This window comes from Manis javanica, chromosome 4 (genome assembly GCF_040802235.1).
Source record: "Manis javanica isolate MJ-LG chromosome 4, MJ_LKY, whole genome shotgun sequence".
Taxonomy (NCBI): domain Eukaryota; kingdom Metazoa; phylum Chordata; class Mammalia; order Pholidota; family Manidae; genus Manis; species Manis javanica.
The window spans coordinates 145,685,563-145,702,995 of NC_133159.1; the positions used below are offsets into that span (position 1 = coordinate 145,685,563).

Below are 17,433 nucleotides of genomic sequence, written 5' to 3' on the forward strand. Positions count from 1 at the left end.
TGAGTCTGCCGCTTTTTTGTTTCTTCAGTTTTGCTTCATTGTTATATTCCACAAATAAGTGAAATCATTTGGTACTTGTCTTTCTCTACCTGGCTTGTTTCCATCCATGTTGTTGCAAATATTACCTTAATATATATATATATATATATATAATTTTATTATCATTAATCTACAATTACATGAAGAACATTATGTTTACTAGGGTCTCCCCTTTACCAAGTCCCCCCCACAAACCCTATTACAGTCACTGTGCATCAGCATAGTAAGATATTGTAGAATGACTACTTGTCTTCTCTGTGTTGCACAGCCCTCCCGTTCTCCCCCCACCACATTATACATGCTAATCATAATATCCCCTTTCTTCTTCCCTGCCCTTATCCCTCCCTTCCCTCCCATTCTCCCCAGTCCCTTTCCCTTTGGTAACAGTTAGTCCATTCTTGGGTTCTGTTTACTTTAATATATCTTTATCACATTACATAAAATAACGAAATTGTTTTCCAATTACAGTTCATGGTACATTTTTCTTTTTCAGACATTTCTACTCATTTTCATCATTCAGTATTTCTAGAGGTACTTTTTAAGACATGTAGCCATGTTTTCTGGAACACATCATTTTCATTTCTGTTCTTTGAAACTTAGTAATTACTGAATCCACATATGATGCTGAAAGTTTTATTCCAAGCTACATTTATTTGTGTAACAGGAAATCATTTATTTTTATTTCTTGTTGCTACTTTTTTATCTCTATACTATAACCACGTATTGTATTGCTTTTTTCCTCATATGAGTGACACTGACCATTAATATATATATTTAAGAGTCATTTATATTTCCTTGTCTCTGAGTTTTTTCCATATCCTTTGACAGTTTTTTTTATTGGGTCATGTCTTTGATTGGTAGAAGCTCTTATTTTAGGAGAAAATTGGCCCTTCGCAGTGTTAGCTATAATAACTTTGTTTACTCCCCTCTTTATAACTTCTGTGTAACTTTTTCTGATTAATGTTAACAGTGAAGACTGAGTTTTTGCTATGAAAAGATAAAAATACAGGTGAACTGTAATCACAGGATGAGACCTTGTTTTGATTTTGTTTTTAATTTAGAGCAGTACCATTTTAACATAGTTGTGGGGACTGTGGACAATGTTTGAAGTCTTGGAAATGTATGTGTTTAGGCCATATTGAATACCTTCAATATCAAATTTTAAATTTGATGAAGTAAACTGAGTTACCTTCTTTCTCCTTGTTCTTTTAAATACAGGGTAAGCATGTACAATCTTGTGCCAAAATGCTCGTGAATCGAGCACTTGGCCGCTGGAGGCAGCGCATGCTTCGAGCAGATAACACCAGTGCCATAGTAATCTGCATTTCTCCAGGAGTGGACAGTCAGGGAAATTTCACCAATGAAGATGAGCTCTATCTGAACCTGACTGAGAGCCCTTACTATAAGAGTCAAGAAACCTGTGTGCTGACTCCTTCTCCATGTTCTACACCACCAGTCAAGGTATCTAATTCTACAGTATTTAAGCATTGTAATGGAATTTCTTTAATGAGTGTTACCTGAAAACAGTTTTAGATTCTTTTTATAATAGGATTTTTCGATTTGAACTAAGTTCAAGAAAGTGATGGATCTTTGCCATATATCTTATTGTCAGTGCTAATATGAGTGCCAGCTGCGTGTATAGCACCTTATAGAAAGGTGATTAGATGTGACCCCTGAAAAATACCAGCTATATTAAATATATTTGGAATGTATTGATCCCCTTCTAATACTATGAACATTTGCGAGCATTTAAAGGTTTGTGAAGCACATTCCTTATATTTCATTTGAGCCTCATAACCTAGAACAGTAAATAAATAGTACAGATGTTATTATATTTTATAGACAATAAGACTGAGAGATTAAGCAGTTTGAATAAGATCATTCAGAATCAAGATTGAACTGGACATTAGGATCTCAGACCTTAGAACTGGTTTTCTATTAACATGGATAAGAAACATCATTCCTTTTTCTTATCCATGTTAATATTGAATGAGTTTAAGATAAGCTGTCAAATAAGCAAATTTAAATGGTACCATATTTCCCCTTTTCTAATTTCATCCCTATTTTTTTCCTTCTATAAATTATCAATATTGATAACCGCTTTGATATACTTGGCCTTCTGAGAATATGCTTTCAGAATATTGACTATTAAAATGGGAAATACAGTGGAATTTTATGTTTTGTATTCAGGTAGTTTTTAAAGGTGTTCAGAGCTGCACAATACAATAAATTTAATATGGCGTGTTGTGATCCTATATTCAGTACTTGGAAATACACTATCACTCCTTTGCGTGCTTTTACTTCACATTACACATGGCACCTTAGTTTTCCTTACATGGACTCTTCATTTAGAAATTGACAAATTATTTTATACTTACTTTGCTAAATTCTTGTCAAACCTTTCTTTTCTTTGAAAATCTTTGGATAATGATGCAGATTAAAACCTTTTAAAGTCTCTTCTTTCTGAAATTGAATGTATTCATTTGTTTTCATGTTCCCTAAAGTACTTGTACATGAATAGTTGACCTTTAGGAAGGATAGAGAAGGAAGTAAGGGTGAGGGGACAGAAGATAATGTAATAAGAATATGTATTCTTAATATTGATATAAAAAATATTGCTGTCTCCTGATTGGCATTAGTAAAATTTTACGTAAATTGCACATGAAGTATGTTTTTAAAATTATTTCTACAATTCTGAAAAATAATCTAATGTAAACTAATGATAAGGAGATTTATATATGCACTACCTTTTATGTATGTAGCCTTGGTTATTTGTTAACCAATTGGCCCCACCCAAATAAGGGAAAATATTTAGAGCCATTCAGAATAATTAGTATTGTTGTCTATGACCTAACAGGTAACTAAAAGCAAACTTCTGCCCAATAAACTGTTTTGTTTTATTTATATTAATTGACACAGTTCTAAGAACTCAAAAATATCTCTGATTAATTTCATTGTTTCAATAATCCTATGTTTAATAACATCTAGATAAATATAATGATATTTTGGTTGATTTTGAATTATTTTTAAGACTTTCTCACATTTAGATTAGGCATTTAGGACCAGGTTAATCTATCTACAGTCATGTCAACTTCTGTTTGAATTCTAAGATAAACCAGTAGTCAGATCTTTGTTTTGAGATGGCTATTGAGTAGGAGTACCTCTGTTTAAGTGATACATCACTACAGCACATTTCTTTCACCACATACCCCATTATAGTCACTGTCCATCAGCATAGTGAGAAGCTATAGAATCACTACTTGTGTTCTCTGTGTTGTACAGCCCTCCCCGTACCCCTCCCAACATTATGTCTGATAACTGTAATGTCCCTTTTTCCCCCTTGTCCCTCCCTTCCCACCCATCCTCCCTAGTACCTTTCCCTTTGGTAACTGTTCTGTGTTCTTGGGATCTGTGAGTCTGCTGCTGTTTTGTTCCTTTGGTTTTTTCTTTGTTCTTATACTCCACAGATGAGTGAAATCATTTGGTACTTGTCTTTTTCAGCCTGGCTTATTTCACTGAGCATAATACCCTCCAGCTCCATCTATGTTGTTGCAAATGGTAGAATTTGTTTACTTCTTATGGCTGAATAATATTCCATTTTGTATATGTTCCACATCTTCTTTATCCATTCATCTACTGATGGACACTTAGGTTGCTTCCGTTCCTTGGCTATTGTAAATAATGCTGCAATAAACATAGGGGTGCATCTGTCTTTTTCAAATTGGGCTGGTGCATTCTTAGGGTAAATTCCTAGAAGTGGAATTCCTGGGTCAAATGATATTTCTATTTTTAGTTTTTTGAGGAACCTCCATACTGCTTTCCACAATGGTTGAACTAATTTACATCCCACCAGCAGTGTAGCAGGGTTCCCCTTTCTCCACATCCTCACCGACATTTGTTATTATTTGTCTTTTGGATAGTGGCCATCCTTACTGGTGTGAGGTGATACCTCATGGTTTTAATTTGCATTTCTCTGATCACTAGCGATGTGGAGCATCTTTTCATGTGCCTGTTGGCCATCTGAATTTCTTCTTTGGAGAAGTGTCTGTTCAGATCCTATGCCCATTTTTTAACTGGATTATTTGCTTTTTGATTGTTGAGGTGCACAAGCTCTTTATATATTTTGCATGTCAACCCTTTATCAGATATGTCATTTATGAATATATTCTCCCATGCTGTAGGATGTCTTTTTGTTCTATTGATGGTGTCCTTTGCTGTACAGAAGCTTTTCAGCTTGATATAGTCCCACTTGTTCATTTTTGTTTTGTTTCCCTTGCCTGGGGAGATATGTTCATGAAGAAGTTGCTCATGTTTATGTCTAAGAGATTTTTGCCTATGTTTTCTTCTAAGAATTTTTTGGTTTCATGACTAACATTCAGGTCTTTGATCCACTTTGAATTTACTTTTGTTTATGGGGTTAGACAATGATCCAGTTTCATTCTCTTACATGTAGCTGTCCAGTTTTGCCAACACCAGCTGTTGAAGACATTGGGACATTGGGAGCTTGCTGTCATTTCCCCATTGTATATCCATGGCTCCTTTATCGTATATTAATTGACCATATATGTTTGGGTTAATATTTGGACTCTTTATTCTGTTCCATTGGTCTGTGGGTCTGTTCTTGTGCCAGTACCAAATTGTCTTGACTACTGTGGCTTTGTAGTAGAGCTTGAAATTGGGACATGAGATACCCCTGCTTTATTCTTCCTTCTCCGGAATGCTTTGGCTCTTCGGGGTCTTTTGTGGTTCCATATGAATTTTAGAACTATTCCAGTTTGTTGAAAAATGCTGTCGGTATTTTGATAGGGATTGTATTGAATCTGTAGATCACTTTAGCCAGAATGGCCATTTTGACAAAATTTTTCCTATCCAAGAGCATGGGATAAGTTTCCATTTGTTAGTGTCCTCTTTAATTTCTCTTAAGAGTGTCTTGTAGTTTTCAGGGTATAGGTCTTTCACTTCCTTTGTTTGGTTTATTCCTAGGTATTTTATTCTTTTGGATGCAATTATGAATGGAATTCTTTTCCTGATTTCTCTTCCTGCTAGCTAATGTTAGTGTATAGGAAAGCAACAGATTTCTGTGTATTAATTTTGTATCCTGCAACTTTGCTAAATTCTGTTATTAGTCCTCATAATTTTGCAGTGGATTCTTTAGGGTTTTTTATGTACAATATCATGTCATCTGCAAATAGTGACAGTTTGACTTCTTCTTTACCAATCTGGGTGCCTTGTATTTGTTTGTTTTGTCTGATTGCCATGGCCAGGGCCTCCAGTACTATGCTGAATAACAGTGGGGAGAGTGGGCTGGGTATCCTTGTCTTATTCCTGCTCTAAAAGAAAAGCTTTCTGCTTCTTGCTGATAAGTATGTTGGCTGTGGGTTTGTCATATATGGCCTTTATTATGTGGAGGTACTTGCCCTCTATACCCATTTTGTTAAGAGTTTTTTTTTTTTGTCTGGGCTGTGTTTTCTTTTTCTTTTTTTCTTTTAATTTTTTGTTAAGGTGTGATTGATATACACTCTTATGAAGGTTTCACATGAAAAAACAATATGGTTACTACATTTACCCATATTATCAAGCCCCCACCCATACACCAATGCAGTCATTGTCCATCAGTGTAGTAAGATGCCACAGATACTGTGTGCCTTCTCTGTGCTGCACTGATCTCCCCGTGATCACCCACACCATGTGTATTAAACATAATACCTCTCAATCCCCTTCTCCCTCCCTCCCCACCGACCCTCCCACACCCCTCCCCTTTGGTAACCACTGGTTCATTCTTGGAGTCTCTGAGTCTGCTGCCATTTGTTCCTTCAGTTTTGCTTCATTGTTACACTCCACAAATGAAGGAAATCATTTGGCATTTGTCTTTCTCTGCCTGGCTTATTTCGCTGAGCATAATGTCATCCAGCTCCATCCATGTTGTTGCAAATGGTAGGATTCGTTACTTTTTTATGGAAGAATACTATTCCATTGTGTATATGTACCACATCTTCTTGATCCATTCATCTACTGAGGGACTCTTAGGTTGCTTCCATATCCTGGCTATTGTAAAAAGTGCTGTGATAAACATAGGGGTGCATATGTCTTTTTGAATCTGAGAAGTTGTATTCTTTGGGTAAATTCCAAGGAGTGGGATTCTGGCATCAAATGGCATTTCTATTTTTAATTTTTTGAAGAACCTCCATATTGCCTTCCACAATGGTCGAACTAGCTTACTTTCCCACCAGCAGTGTAGAGGGTTCCCCTTTCTCCGCATCCTTGCCAACATTTGTTGTTCTTAGTCTTTTCGATTGTGGCCCTCCTTACTGGTGTGAGGTGATATCTCATTGTGGTTTTAATTTGCAATTCCCTGATGATTAGTGATGTGGAGCATCTTTTCATGTGCCTGTTGGCCATCTGAATTTCTTCTTTGGAGAACTGTCTCTTCATATCTTCTGCCCATTTGTTAGTTGGGATGTTTGCTTTTTGGGTGTTGAGGCATGTAAGTTCTTTATATATTTTGGATGTTAACCCCTTGTCGGATATGTCATTTACAAATATATTCTCCCATATTGTAGGATGCCTTTTTGTTTTGTTGATGATGTCCTTTGCCGTACAAAAACATTTTAATTTGATGTAGTCCCGTGAGTTCATTTTTGCTTTTGTTTCCCTTTCTCGAGGAGATGCATTCAGGAAGAAGTTGCTCATGCTTATATTCAGGAGATGTTTGCCTATGTTGTCTTCTAAGAGTTTTATGGTTTCATGACTTACATTTAAGTCTTTAGTCCATTTCGAGTTTACTTTTGTGTATGGGGTTAAGCAATAATCCATTTTCATTCTCTTGCATGTAGTTGTCCAGTTTTGCCAGCACCATCTGTTGAAGAGACTGTCATTTCCCCATTGTATGTCCATGGCTCCTTTATCGAATATTAGTTGACCATGTATGTTTGGGTTAATGTTTGGAGTCTCTATTCTGTTCCATTGGTCTCTGGCTCTGTTCTTGTGCCAGTACCAAATTGTCTTGATTACTGTGGCTTTGTAGTAGAGCTTGAAGTTGGGGAGCATAATTCCCCCTGCTTTATTCTTCCTTCTCAGGATTGCTTTAGCTCTTCGAGGTCTTTTGTGGTTCCATGTGAATTTTAGAACGATTTTCTCTAGTTCATTGAAGAACACTGTTGGTATTTTGATAGGAATTGCATTGAATCTGTAGATTGCTTTAGGCAGGATGTCCAGTTTGACAATTTTAATTCTTCCTATCCATGAGCACAGGATGTGTTTCCATTTATTGGTATTATCTTCTTTAATTTCTCTCAAGAGTGTCTTATAGTTTTCAGAGTCTAGGTCTTTCACTTCCTTGGTTGGGTTTATTCCTAGGTATTTTATTCTTTTTGATGCAATTGTGAATGGAATTGTTTTCCTGATTTCTCTCTCTGCTAGTTCATTGTTAGTGTATAGGAATGCCACAGATTTCTGTGTATTAATTTTGTATCCTGCAACTTTTCTGAATTCTGTTATTAGATTTGGTAGTTTTGGAGTGGATTCTTTAGGGTTTGTTATGTACAATATCATGTCATCTGCAAACAGGGGCAGTTTAATTTCTTCTTTGCCAGTCTGTATGCCTTTTCTTTCTTTGTGTTGTCTGATTGCTGTGACTTGGACCTCCAGAACTATGTTGAATAGAGGTGGGAAGAGTGTCCATCCTTGTCTTGTTCCCGATCTTAAAGGAAAAGCTTTCAGCTTCTCACTGTAAAGTATAATGGTGGCTGTGGGTTTATCATACATGGCCTTTATTATGTTAAGGTACTTGCCCTTTATACCCATTTTGTTGAGAGTTTTTATCATGAATAGATGTTGAATTTTGTCAAATGCTTTTTCAGCATCTATGGAGATGATCATGTGGTTTTCGTCCTTTTTGTTGATGTTGTAGATGATGTTGATGGATTTTCGAATGTTGTACCATCCTTGCATCCTTGGAATAAATCCTACTTGATCATGATGGATGATCTTTTTTGATGTATTTTTAAATTCGGTTTGCTAATATTTTGTTGAGTATTTTTGCATCTGTGTTCATCAGGGATATTGGTCTGTAATTTTCTTTTTTTGTGGTGTCTTTGCCTGATTTTGTTATTAGAGTGATGGTGACCTCATAGAATGAGTTTGGAAGTATTCCCTCCTCTTCTATTTTTTGGAAAACTTTAAGGAGAATGGGTATTAGGTCTTCACTAAATGTTTGATGAAATGCAGCAGTGAAGCCATCTGGTTGAGGGATTTTTTTCTTAGGTAGGTTTTTGATTACTGATTCAATTTCGTTGCTAGTAATTGGTCTGTTCAGATTTTCTGGTTCTTCCTTGGTCAGCCTTGGAAGGTTGTGTTTTTCTGGAAAGTTGTCCATTTCTTCTAGGTTTTACAGTTTGTTAGCATATAATTTTTCATAGTATTCTCTAATAATTCTTCATATTTCTGTGTTGTCTGTAATGATTTTTCCTTTCTCATTTCTGATTCTGTTTATGTGCGTAGACTCTCTTTCTTGGTAAGTCTGGCTAGGAGTTTATCTATTGTGTTTATTTTCTTGGAGAACCAGCTCTTGCTTTCATTGATTCTTTCTATTGTTTTATTCTTCTCAATTTTATTTATTTCTGCTCTAATCTTTATTATGTCCCACCTTCTGCTTACTTTGGGCCTTATTTGTTGTTCTTTTTCTAGTTTCATTATTTCTGAGTTTAGACTGCTTATATGGGATTGTTCTTCTTTCTTGAGGTAGGCCTGTATTTTAATATACTTTCCTCTTAGTACAGCCTTGGCTGCGTCCCACAGATTTTGCACAATTATTGTTGTCGTTTGTCTCCATATATTGCTTGATATCTGTTTTTATTTGCTCATTGATCCATTGGTTATTTAGGAGCATGTTGTGAAGCCTCTTTGTGTTTGTTGGATTTTTCATTTTCTTTGCGTAATTAATTTCTAGTTTCATACATTTGTGGTCTGAGAAACTGGTTGGTACACTTCCTATCTTTTTGAATTTACTGAGACTCTTTTTGTGACCTAGTATATGATCTATTCTTGAAAATGTTCCATGTACACTTGAGAAGAATGTGTATTCTGTTGCTTTTGAGTGTAGAGTTCTGTAGATTGTTAGGTCCATCTGTTCTATTGTATTGTTCAGTGCCTCTGTCTCCTTACTTATCTTCTGTTTGTTTGATCTGTCCTTCAGAGTGAGTGGAGTGTTGAAGTCTAGAAAGAATGCATTGCATACTCTTTCCCCTTTTAATTCTGTCAGTATTTCTTTCACATATGTGGGTGTTCCTGTGTTGCAGACATAGATATTTATAATGGTTATATCCTCTTGTTGGATTGACCCCTTTATCATTATGTAATGTCCTTCTTTATCTCTTGTTATTTTCTTTGTTTTGAAATCTGGTTTGTCTGATACAAGTACTGCAACTCCTGCTTTTTTCTCTCTTTCAGTTGCATAAAATATCTTTTTCCATCCTTTGACTTATAGTCTGTGTATGTCATTTGGTTTAAAGTGTGTCTCTTGTAGGCAGCATATATATGGGTCTTGTTTTTTCATCCATTCAGTGACTCAGTGTCTTTTGATAGGTGCATTCAGTCCATTTACATTTAGGGTGATTATCAATAGGTATGTACTTATTTCCATTGCAGGCTTTAGATTCGTGGTTACCAAAGGTTCAAGGTTAACTTCCTTACTATCTAAGAGTCTAAATTAATTCACTTAATGTTGTTATACAAATGTAATATAAAGGTTCTTTTCTTTTTCTCCTCCCTTTTCTTTGTCCTCTATTCTTTATATATTAGGTGTCATATTCTGTATTCTTTGTTTATCCCTTCATTGACTTTAGGAATAGTTATTTTAATTTTGCATTTGCTTAGTAATTAGCTCTTCTACTATCTTTACTGTGCTTTTATTATGTCTGGTGACAGCTATTAAACCTTAGGAACACTTCTATCTATAGCAGTCTCTCCAAAATAGACTGTAGAGATGGTTTGTGGAAGGTAAATTCCCTCAGCTTTTGCTTATGTGGAAATTATTTAATCCCTCCTTCAAATTTAAATGGTAATCTTGCTGGATAAAGTAATCTTGGTTTGAGTTCCTTTTGCTTCATTGTATTAAATACATCATGCCACTCTCTTCTGGCCTGTAAGGTTTCTGCTGAGAAGTCTGATGTTAGCCTGATAGGCTTTCCTTTGTATGTGATCTTATTTCTGTCTCTAGCTTCTTTTAATAATGTGTCCTTATACTTGATCTTTGCCAATTTTATTACTATATGTCTTGCTGTTGTCTTCCTTGGGTTCCTTGTGTTGGGAGATCTGTGCACATCCATGGCCTGAGAGACTATCTCCTTCCACAGATTGGGGATGTTTTCAGCAATTACCTACTCAAAGACACTTTCTATCCCTTTCTCTCTCTCTTCTTCTTCTGCTATCCCTATAATGCAAATATTGTTCCATTTGGATTGGTGACACAGTTCTCTCAATATTCTTTCATTCTTAGAGATCCTTTTTTATCTCTGTGCCTCAGCTTCTTTGTATTCCTCTTCTCTAGTTTCTATTTCATTTATCATTTCCTACACCGTATCCAACCTGCTTTTAATACCCTCCATCGTGCTCTTCAACAATTGGATCTCCGACTGAAATTCATTCCTGAGTTATTGGATATCTTTCCGTACCTCCATTAGCATGTTGACGATTTTTATTTTGAACTCCCTTTCAGGAAGAGTCATAAGGTCCATGTCATTTAAATCTTTCTCCGGAGTTATATTAATTTTACTCTGGCACAGGTTCCTTTGGCATTTCATCGTTGTGTATGCTGCCCTCTAGTGTCCATAAGCTCTATTTTCTGGTGTTTCTCAGCCCCTGAAGCAATGTCAGGGGTTGCAGGGGAGCGGTTTTGGTGCCTGGGGGGCAGAAAGAGGTGTTTCATGCTTCCCGGCCGCTATGCCTATCTCCACTGCCTGAAACAGTGGGCAGAGCACACAGGTATAAACGTTTGTCCTAGAGCTGCCAGATATGGATCCCTGCTTTCCACAAGCCGCTGGAATCTCAGTCTCTCCAGGAATACTGCCTGTATTAGATTTCCAACCCCGTAATCATGAGAGTATCATGCAAGAACCATGAAATGTAGGTTTGTGCTCCCAGAGCACGTCTCCAGAGTTAGGTATTCAGCAGTCCCAAGCCTTCCACTCCCTCCCCTGCTCAGTTTCTCTTCCTCCTGCCCATGAGCTGGGGTGGGGGAAGGGCTTGAGTCCTGCCAGGCCACAACTTTGGTACGTTACCCTGTTCCGTGAGGTCTGCTCTGTTCTCCAGGTGTATGCAGTCTGGCAGCTCTCTTTCCTGTTGGTCTCTCAGGATTCATTGTATTAATTATGTTTTCATATTATATGCGGTTTTAGGAGTAGTCTCTGTCTCACCTCTCATGCTGCCATCTTTAATCCTCTCCTATCTGTTAAGAGTTTTTATGAATGGATGTTGAATTTTGTCGAATGCTTTTTCAGCATCTATGGAGATGATCATGTGGTTTTTGTCCTTGTTGTTGATGCAGTGAATGATGTTGATGGATTTTTGAATGTTGTGCCATCCTTGCATCCCTGAGATGAATCCCACCTGATCATAGTGTCTCATTCGCCTGGTGTGTTTTTGAATTCCGTTTGCTAATATTTTGTTGAGTATTTTTGCATCTATGTTCATCAGGGATATTGGTCTGTAATTTTCTTTTTTTGTGGTGTTTTGCCTGGTTTTGGTATTAGAGTGACGCTGGCTTCATAGAATGAGTTTGGAAGTGTTACATCCTTTTCTATTTTTTGGGAAACTTTAAGGAGAATGGGTAGTATGTCTTCTCTAAATGTCTGATAAAATTCAGTGGTGAATGCATCTGGACTGGGGGTTTTGTTCTTGGGTAGTTTTTTTATTACCAATTCAATTTTGTTGCTGGTAATTGGTCTGTTCAGATTTTCTGTTTCTTCTTTGGTCTGCCTTGGCAGGTTGTATATTTCTAGGAAGTTGTCCATTTCTTCTAGATTTTCCAGCTTGTTAGCATATAGATTTTCATAGTATTGTCCAGTAATTCTTTGTATTTCTGTGGGGTCCATCGTGATTTTTCCTTTGTCATTTCTGATTCTGTTGATGTGTGTATATTCTTTTTCTCTTAATAGGTCTGGCTAGGGCTTTATCTATTCTGTTTATTTTCTCAAAGAACCAACTCTTGGTTTCATTGATTTTTTCTATTGTTTTATTCTTTTCAATTTTATTTATTTCTTCTCTGATCTTTATTATGTCCCTCCTTGTGCTGACTTTGGGCCTCATTTGTTCTTCTTTTTCCATTTTCAATAATTGCGACTTTAGACTATTCATTTGGGATTGTTCTTCCTTCTTTAAATAGGCCTGGATTGCTATATACTTTCGTCTTAGAACTGCCTTCACTGCATTCCCACAGAAGTTGGGGCTTTGTGCTGTTGTTGTCATTCATCTACATATATTGCTTGATCTCTAATTTGGTCATTGATCCATTGATTATTAAGGAGCATGTTAAGCGTCCATATGTTTGTGAGCCTTTTTGTTTTCTTTGTACAATTTATTTCTAGTTTTATACCTTTGTGGTCTGAGAAGTTTTTTAGTAGAATTTCCATCTTTTTTAATTTACTGAGCTTCTTTTTGTGGCATAGTATGTGGTCTATTCTGGAAAATGTTACATGTGCACTTGAGAAGAATGTGTATCCTGCTGCTTTTGGGTGTGGAATTCTGTAGATGTCTGTTAAGTCCATCTATTCTAGTGTGTTGTTCAGTTCCTCTGTGTCCTTACTTATTTTCTGTCTGTTTGATATGTCCTTTGTAGTGAGTCATGTGTTAAATTGTCTAAAATGAATGCATTACATTCTGTTTTGTCCTTTAATTCTGTTAGTATTTGTTTCACATATGCTGGTACTCCTGTATTGGGTGCATATGTATTTATAATGGTTATGTCCTCTTGTTGGACTGCTCCCTTTATCATTATGTGATGTCCTTCTTCATCTCTTCTTACTTTCTTTGTTTTAAAGTATATTTCATCTGATACAAGTACTGCAACACCTGCTTTTCTCTCCCCATTGTTTTCATGAAATATCTTTTTCCATCCATTCTCTTTTAGTCTGTGTATTTTTTTTTGGTTTCAGGTGAGTCTCTTGTAAGCAGCATATAGATGGGTGTTGCTTTTTATCCATTCCTGTACTCTATGCCTTTTGATTGGTGCATTCAGTCCATTTACATTTAAGGTGATCGTCGATAGATATGTACTTACTGCCATTACAGGCTTTGTATTTGTGGTTATCAAAGGTTCAAGGGTAGCTTCTTTATTATCTATCCATCTAACTTAACTCTCTTATTAAGCTGTTAAGAACACAGTCTGATAATTCTTTAATTCTCTCCCTTCTTATTCTTCCTACTCCATTCTTTATGTGTTAGGTGTTTTATTCTGTATTCTGTTGTGTTTCATTTGACTGCTTTTGTGGATAGTTGATATTATTTTTTGAGTTTAATTAGTATTTGGTTGGTCTGCTTTCTTTGCTGTGATTTTATTTAGCCTTAGGTGACATCTATTTAGCCTTAGGAGTGCTTCCTTCTAGAGTGGTTTCTATAAAATATTCTGTGGAGTTGGTTTGTGGGAGGCAAATTCCTTCAACTTTTGCTTGTCTGGAAATTGTTTAATCCTTCCTTCAAATTTAAATGATAGTCATGGTGGATACAGTATTCTTGGCTCAAGGCCATTCTGTTATATTGCATTAAATATATCATGCCATTCTCTTCTGGCCTGTAAGGTTTCTGTTGAGAAACCTGATGATAGCCTGATGGGGTTGTAGGTGATCTTTTTTCTCTCTCTGGCTGTCTTTAATACTCTGTCCTTGTCTTTGATCTTTTCCATTTTAATTATTATATGTCTTGGTGTTGTCCTCCTTGGGTCCCTTCTGTTGGGAGATCTGTTGGCTTTCATTGTGTAGAGACTATTTCCTCCCCCAGGTTGGGGAAGTTTTCAGCAATTATTTCTTCAAAGACACTTTCTATCACTTTTTCTCTCTCTTCTTCTGGTACCCCTATAATGTTGATATTGTTCTGTTTGGATTGGTCACAGAGTTCTCTTAATATTCTTCTGTTCCTAGAGATACATTTATCTCTCTCTCCCTCAGCTTCTTTGTATTCCTGTTCTCTGATCACTATTCCATTAACATTAACACTATTCCATTGCACATCATCCAGTCTGCTCTTAAGACCTTCTATCAATTGTTTCATTTCTGTTATCTCCATCCAGATTTCATCCCTTAGCACTTCCATATTTCTCTGCAGGTCCATCAGCATGGTCGTGACTTTTATTTTGAATTCTTTTTCAGGAAGATTGGTTATATCTATCTCACGAAGGTGTCTCTCGGGGGTTGTCTGAGTGATTTTTGACTGTACCAGATTCTTCTGCCTTTTGATGGTGATAGAAGTCGTCACAGGCAGGTGGTGCATGTGTCAGCTGGGGGAACAAAGTTCCTTCCTGCTTGTTGGTCGCCTTGCCATGCTCCACTGTCTGTGCCGTCTACCCCCACACCGATAGCAGTCTCCAGGATAATCTACTGAGCTGCCATGGGTGGGGTGGCCCTCAGGATTGCCTAGCAGACTGCAGGGGGTTATAGACGCGCCAAGAACGGCGGCCCTTCGTGCTTTCTGGCTTCCACTGCCTGTGCCGTCTACCCGCACAGTGGGAGCAGTCTCTGGGATAATCTGAGCTGCCATGGGTGGGGTGGCCCTTGGAAAGGCTAGCGCCCTGCAAGGGGCTGCAGCCATGCTGGGTGTGTTCTGTGAGAATGGCGCCCCTTCGTGCCTTCTGGACTTTGATCTGGGTTATGCTGCCTGTGCTGGTTACCTGAACACCCGGTAGCAATCTCAGGGATAATCTCCTGAGCTGCCGTGGGTGGGGCAGCCCTCGGGATAGCCTAGTGCACTGCAGGGGGTCATAGATGCACCAGGTGTGTTATCCTACAAGAACGGCACCCCTTCATGCTTTGCGGACCTTGCTCCGGCTTCTGCCTGTGCTGTCTACCCGTACACTGGGAGCAGTCTCTGGGATAATCTCAGCTGCCATGGGTGGGGTGGTCCTTGGGAAAGGCTAGCGCCCTGTGAGGGGCTGCAGCCATGCCGGGTGTGTTCTCCTGTGAGAACGGCGCCCCTTCGTGCCTTCTGGACCTTACTCTGGCTTCCACTGCCTGTGCCGGTTACCCACACACCGGGAGCTGTCTCTTTGATAATCTCCTGAGCTGCTGTGGGTGGAGTGGCCCTTGGGATAGCCTAGCGCACTGCAGGGGTGGCAGACATGCCGGGTGTGTTCTCCTGCAAGAACGGCACCCATTCATGCCTTCCAGACCTTATTCTGGCTTCCTCTGTGTGTTCCGGTTAGCTGCACACTTGGAGGGGACTCTGTGTGGTTGCTGTGGGCGGGGCTGTTCTCTGGCTGCTCTGCAGCTGTAGTGGGTCAGCCGGTTTGCTTGCAGCGCAGGCCGGGGGGAATAAATAGCAGGCTGCTTATTGCTGTGAGGGGCTTCAGGGCTGCTTTACCCCACGGGGGGTTAGGGTGCCTGAAGTTCCTCAAGATTCCATGCATGCTAGGCTGACTGTGCTGGGATGATTTCGTCTAGCTGTTGAACCCTTGTCCCTTTAAGACTTTTAAAAAGGGCCTGCTTTTCTTTTGTCCCAGGGCAGCCGGCTGTGGGTACCTGCTCACAGTCTCCATCTTGGGTTTTACTTTTCTGTTTCTCTAATATCCAGTACACTATACAATGTGTGTCTGTGCTCCCAGTGCATATTACTAGGGCTGGTTATTTAGCAGTCCTGTGCTTCCACTCGCTCCCACTCTGATTCTTTTCCTCCCGCTGGTGATTTGGGATTGGAGGAGTGTTCGGGTCCCGCCAGGTCACAGCTTTGTATCTTACCCTTTTCATGAGATGCTGAGTTCTCGCAGATGCAGATGTAGCCTGGCTTTTGTACTGTATCCTCTGGTCTCTCTTTTAGGAATAGTTGTATTTCTTGTATTTTCAAAAATATATATAGTTTTGGGAGGATATTTTCACCACCCTACTCTCACCGCCATCTTGAGCCGAGTCTCACCATCTGTTCTTTAGGTAAAAACTAAATTTAGGTGTTTTTTATAATCTTAAGAGCCTTAGGAAGGAGGAATGAAGAATAGTTCTGTCAGAAAATTAACATTTAATTTCAGCTGTGTTCTAGGCCCAATTTTTTATTATTTGTTTAATGGTAGATTGTAAGATGGAGCCAGAAAGTTGGTATCTGAGAATAGTGAAACTTTTAAAGTATGTATTTTTAGGAGGTGATCTCTCAAATGTTTTATGAATATAGAAGAAGGTTTAGCAATACAAATAGCTCATCTGGGATGAGTCTAAGAAGTCTGACCCGTTGCCTGTGCTAACAGATGCAATGTACTCCCACAGAATGCCAGTGATTGGCCAGAATGTGCTTGACCAGTGTAAGCACTGGAATCAACCTAATGCAGAGAGATACACTCACATACAACTTTTGTTGTTGATATTATTGAAATCCATATGTAAATATTCTGCAACAGAGATTATCCTGTTATCCTGTCTCAACACTGGTACTTTGAAATATGGTTGCTGCCTAACATCTAGTCAGTTTTAGGACAGGTAAGAAGAATTGGGATTTCGATAAACCATGCAGTGTAATGTAAATAAATGGACCAATAACTATAGAAAGAAAGAATATATTCTAGTTAAAAAAAAAAGCAACAGTCTATTTGGGCAAGTACCAAATTAGGAACTAGGGTTTCTCATCTCCAGTCTCCATTGGATCTACAGTCAATATGTTTTCCAGTGAAGTATGTTCATGTTTAGGTTTAGTTAGATTATGAAATGCTTTTAGATTCTTTCATACCTCCCCTGTCCCCAATTCTAGAAACATTAAAGGAAACATTCTTTTTATAAATATACTTTTATGTAATAGCATTTTTTAGAAAGGTGTTTATTCCTGATTTTATATCAGAAGAACAGATAATATGTCTACATTTACCATTCTACAAAAGGGTTTACTTTGGCTTTTCAGAATATATTACAATTTAAATAAATTTGATGTTGATTAAGAGAAGATGATTGAGGGAAATGTTACACACTTGGGCAAGAAATAGTATTTATGATTAAACTAAGCCCTTGAGAAATATTAAGACAATGATTATAAAATATTATTGCAGTAGAAGATTTGGGTTTGATAGGAAGAATGTTCTTATCTGTCTGGAGGTGGGAGAGTATTCTGAGTATATGTAGATCCAGAGTGCTACATATAAAGGAGTAGAGCATATCTGAATCCCCTGTGAAGCTTTTGAGAAAAAAAAAACAGTACCTGGAGGTTCCCATATAATTT

General features: G+C 38.0%; 1 protein-coding gene across 2 annotated transcripts in view; it reads left to right on the plus strand.

The window, feature by feature from the left end:
- Positions 1-17,433, plus strand: part of PPM1D (protein phosphatase, Mg2+/Mn2+ dependent 1D) — a 75,085-nt gene that overhangs the window by 55,845 nt on the left and 1,807 nt on the right. For both annotated transcript variants that reach the window (XM_073235297.1, XM_073235298.1), the window contains exon 5: positions 1,258-1,500. In XM_073235297.1, the coding sequence (XP_073091398.1) occupies positions 1,258-1,500 (243 nt within the window). The remainder of the gene's footprint in view (positions 1-1,257; positions 1,501-17,433) is intronic.